The sequence below is a fragment of the Sinocyclocheilus grahami genome, unplaced genomic scaffold (assembly GCF_001515645.1).
Source record: "Sinocyclocheilus grahami isolate Dianchi unplaced genomic scaffold, SAMN03320097.WGS_v1.1 scaffold47.1, whole genome shotgun sequence".
Lineage (NCBI taxonomy): Eukaryota > Metazoa > Chordata > Actinopteri > Cypriniformes > Cyprinidae > Sinocyclocheilus > Sinocyclocheilus grahami.
The window spans coordinates 1,620,075-1,624,215 of record NW_015505226.1 but is presented as its reverse complement, the minus strand read 5'-3'; the positions used below and the strand labels follow the sequence as shown (position 1 = coordinate 1,624,215).

The 4,141-nt window shown below is 37.0% G+C and overlaps 1 protein-coding gene across 1 annotated transcript in view; it reads right to left on the bottom strand.

Moving 5' to 3' along the window:
- Window positions 1-816, bottom strand: part of LOC107582711 (glycoprotein-N-acetylgalactosamine 3-beta-galactosyltransferase 1-B-like) — an 11,539-nt gene extending 10,723 nt beyond the window's left edge. The window contains exon 1 of the mRNA XM_016268651.1: window positions 157-816. Within this exon, the coding sequence (XP_016124137.1) occupies window positions 157-762 (606 nt within the window). The 5' untranslated portion in view covers window positions 763-816. The remainder of the gene's footprint in view (window positions 1-156) is intronic.
- Between the last annotated feature and the right edge of the window lie 3,325 nt (window positions 817-4,141).

Below are 4,141 nucleotides of genomic sequence, written 5' to 3'. Positions count from 1 at the left end.
ATACATTATGCTCCAAGAAAAATATTTTTATATATATATATATATATATATATATTTTGATGAAGGAGACTACTGGAGCCTATGATGCCGTCTAGGTAGGCAGCTTACTAGGTTTTAGAATAGATATCAGGCAATCTTCACTGAATTCGGACTCACCTGCACAATGGGGTAATAACAGTAGTTCCAATACCAGAAGGTCTTAGAAACTGTGCCAGTGAGATGGGACTCTGGTACGAAAGGATGGAATGTCTCTCTTTGTAAGGTGTCTCTGGAGTCTCCTGCCACAACGCCTACCTTCTCCATACACTGACCTAGAGCTAGGTCCTCCACTGAGCTAGTGTGAGTGCACACTTTGGTACGAAAGCCTTCCACAAACCTCCTCAGGGCCTCTTTGCTTAGCACATAACCTGCGCCACCACTCATGTAGCCCTGTTTTACGTATGGCTTAAACCGTCTGCCAAAATACACCGGGTCCTCTGGAGAGTGGCTGGCCAGAATCCAGCGCAGGTTGTCGACGATCACGTAAGTGTCGTCATCCGCTTTGAGAAACCAGTCTGCCTCGTCCCCGTGCTTGTCCATGACGTAGTGGAAAGCACGAATGGTTTTCCAGTACAGCTGATCCCGACCTTCCTTGGTGTTTAGGCCAACCGTAGGAAAATCAGGGTCATCCACAGAGCTTATGAAGACCACAATGTTGCAGTGGCGACTCCATGTGGCTTTCACATGCCGAGCTTTCTTCTCAAGGTTATTAGGGCCGGTCATGACCCAACACAAAATGCGTACATGCTTATAGAGAGTGTCAGCCAGTGTCCCATCCTCACCTACAAGAGACAAACCGTGATTATTCTGAAAAATAAATGATACAGACCAAAAATCACATGCTACCATTTAGACAAGAATATTTTGAATGTGCATAATCGTAGTGAACTTTTTTTTTATGAGAATAAGCATTTATTTATCAAACTGCAGAAACTTTTAAAGTGATAGTTCACTCAAAAATGAAAATAACTAATCAAATCCAAAAGGCTTTTAAAAATGTTGATAAACACGTAAGAAATTGTTTTCTATGAAGCATAGAATACTACTATCTGTTTAAATGCATTTCAAATACGTATTCAGAGAACTTAGAGCCAGCATATGGTAGTCCAAAGTTTATTACTTTTGGGGTAATTTATTGATAACCAGCTGGCGATAAAACCTTTCTGTAAACTTTAACAAGGACAACACATTAAATGCGATCCCAAAATCAAAAGCAAAGTCCATCTCTTCAGGGAGGATACACAGACAGACACAAACATGCCCATAAAGAGTTTCTCACAGAGTACACAAAACGACTGCGTTCACATTCAAATGGAACATGTTAACTGGTTCTTCAATTGTAACATCAGGGTGTTTTGTTATATCCACAATTAATACCAATAAAAGGGTGTAATATACTGAAGTACTGTATACATCATCTAGCTCTAACTGTCTAACACACCTCTTTTGGGAATGCCTTTATTTGTGGTATCACAGTAATTGACAGGTTCACTTGTTCTTTGTGGATCATAAGACCTGACAAACAACTTCCTTCTAAAAAATTGAGCATGACTGTCTGTAACAGGCAATTAACAAGGCTATCATTACCATATTATGGCTTCCAACAAAACAAGTTGAACAACTTGTACAGGTGAAATAACGAACTTTTTCGAGAACCAAATTAGCTCCTACTCCGGAGCAGCGTCTAACCAGCAAAACTGGTACTAATCGTGACGTAAGTAGACATTGATTGGCCAAACGCGTATAAAAACGCCCTCACCCGCCATGATTTAAAACTCCGTGTAAACATACTGTAAGCATGTCAACTTATTTCGCAGGTATGGAGAACAGCGATAGATGGACCGACGCTGAAGTGCAGGCATTTGTAGCAAATGTAGCACTGCCAGTTGTCGTGGGAGATTCTTAATCCTCCTTTCCGTCGCTTTACGTATACGTCTACATTCCATGTCCATTATTGTGAAACCCGCGAGACACAACAAACACACAGCTCCGAACACAGCGTCCTCCATCCTGCTGTTGTTTCTGTTGTTCTTCTTTGTTTCTGTTGTTGAACGCCGCGCACAAATGACGTCGCTGTCGACCAGCTTACGTCACTTCGTAGTACTCGCTCTCGGTGCGAATGCAACCCTACACCAGGGATCCTCAAATCTGGCCCACGAGATCCACTTTCCTGCAGAGTTAACTCTAACCCTAATCAAACACACCTGAGCAAGCTAATCAATGTCTTCAGGATCATTAGAAAATCACAGGTAGCTGAGTTTGATCAGGGTTGGAGCTAAACTCTGCAGCGCATTGGCCCTCCGGGGCAAGATTTGAGGAACCCTGGGCTACACCGTTTACTATTTTATGAAGCTTAACTATCATAATTAATGAAGCCCAAGTGCCACCTACAGGCCTATTATGTGAAGTGCAGGCTGGCGAAATGGTGACGTGAAAGGACTTTATCATATTACCATTTTTGATAATTATGCAGCATTATGAATGTGCCTTATGCTCATCAAGCATGCATTTATTTGATCAAAAATACGGAAAAAAATGTAATATTGTGAAATATTATTACAATTTAAAAGTGTTTTTTTTTTAAATATACTTTAAAATATAATTTCTGATGCAAAGCTGAATTTTCAGCATCATTAGCCTACTCCAGTCTTCAGTGCATGATCCTTCAGAACTCATTCTAATATGCTGATTTAATATTAATGTTTGAAACAATTGTGCTGCTTAATTATTATTTTTTTATACTTTTTTTGGGGTTCGTTGATGAATAAAAAGTTAAAAAAAGAACAGCATTTGTTCAAAATAGAGATGTTTTCTAACAATATAAATATTTACTATCACTGTTTCTATTAATTTAACAAATCCTTGCTGAATAAAAACAAATTTATATTGTTACAAAAGCTATATTTTAAATAAATGCTGTTCTTTTTTTTTTACTTTTTATTCATCAAAGAATCCTGAAAAAAGTATCACGTTTCCAACATTGATAATAAATCAACACTGCATAAAATATATTTTAAAGTATATTAAAATTTTGATCAAATAAATGCAGGCTTGATGACCATAAGTGACTTGCAAAAATATAAAATAGTAATGTATCCAAACGTTTGACCTATAGTTTTTTTTTTTTAATTGCCCCCATTTTACATTTGAGCCCCTGCGGAGCTCTGCAAAAATTTACTTAAGTAATTTTAGTAACCTAATTCATTATTTTTTATTAAATCAAGCATTATATAAAAACAAAAGTAACTTTTATTTCGAAAGCTGTCAGTAACGGGGGTATATTTTGTATTATGTTAATTAGGTTTAATATCACGTTATAGGCCATTTTATAATATTATACCCGATTTATTCACATTGTATATTAACTTATATTTATATAAGTATATTATCAATTGTTAGATTTGACTTACAATAAAATTGTGACCAGAATGAAAATGCTTTTTGTCACAATGCTCAGAAGACACGATGTGAGCTTGTAATTTGAATGTGAGACCTTCAAGGCTAAACATTGTTTAAACCTATGAATTAACTAATATTTATTGTAGACCACAGCATATCGTACATTTTATTGTTCAGTCATCTTTCACATAAGAATTTGCAATGTACAGGTGCATCTCAATAAATTAGTTATTAATTTATTTCAGTAATTCAAAACAAATTGTGAAACTCGTGTATTAAATAAATTCAATGCACACAGACTGAAGTAGTTTAAGTCTTTGGTTCTTTTAATTGTGATGATTTTGGCTCACATTTAACAAAAACCCACCAATTCACTATCCCAACAAATTAGAATACTTCATAAGACCAATAAAAAAAACATTTTTAGTGAATTGTTGGCCTTCTGGAAAGTATGTTCATTTACTGTACATGTACTCAATACTTGGTAGGGGCTCCTTTTGCTTTAATTACTGCCTCAATTCGGCGTGGCATGGAGGTGATCAGTTTGTGGCACTGCTGAGGTGGTATGGAAGCCCAGGTTTCTTTGACAGTGGCCTTCAGCTCATCTGCATTTTTTGGTCTCTTGTTTCTCATTTTCCTCTTGACAATACCCCATAGATTCTCTATGAGGTTCAGGTCTGGTGAGTTTGCTGGCCAATCAAGC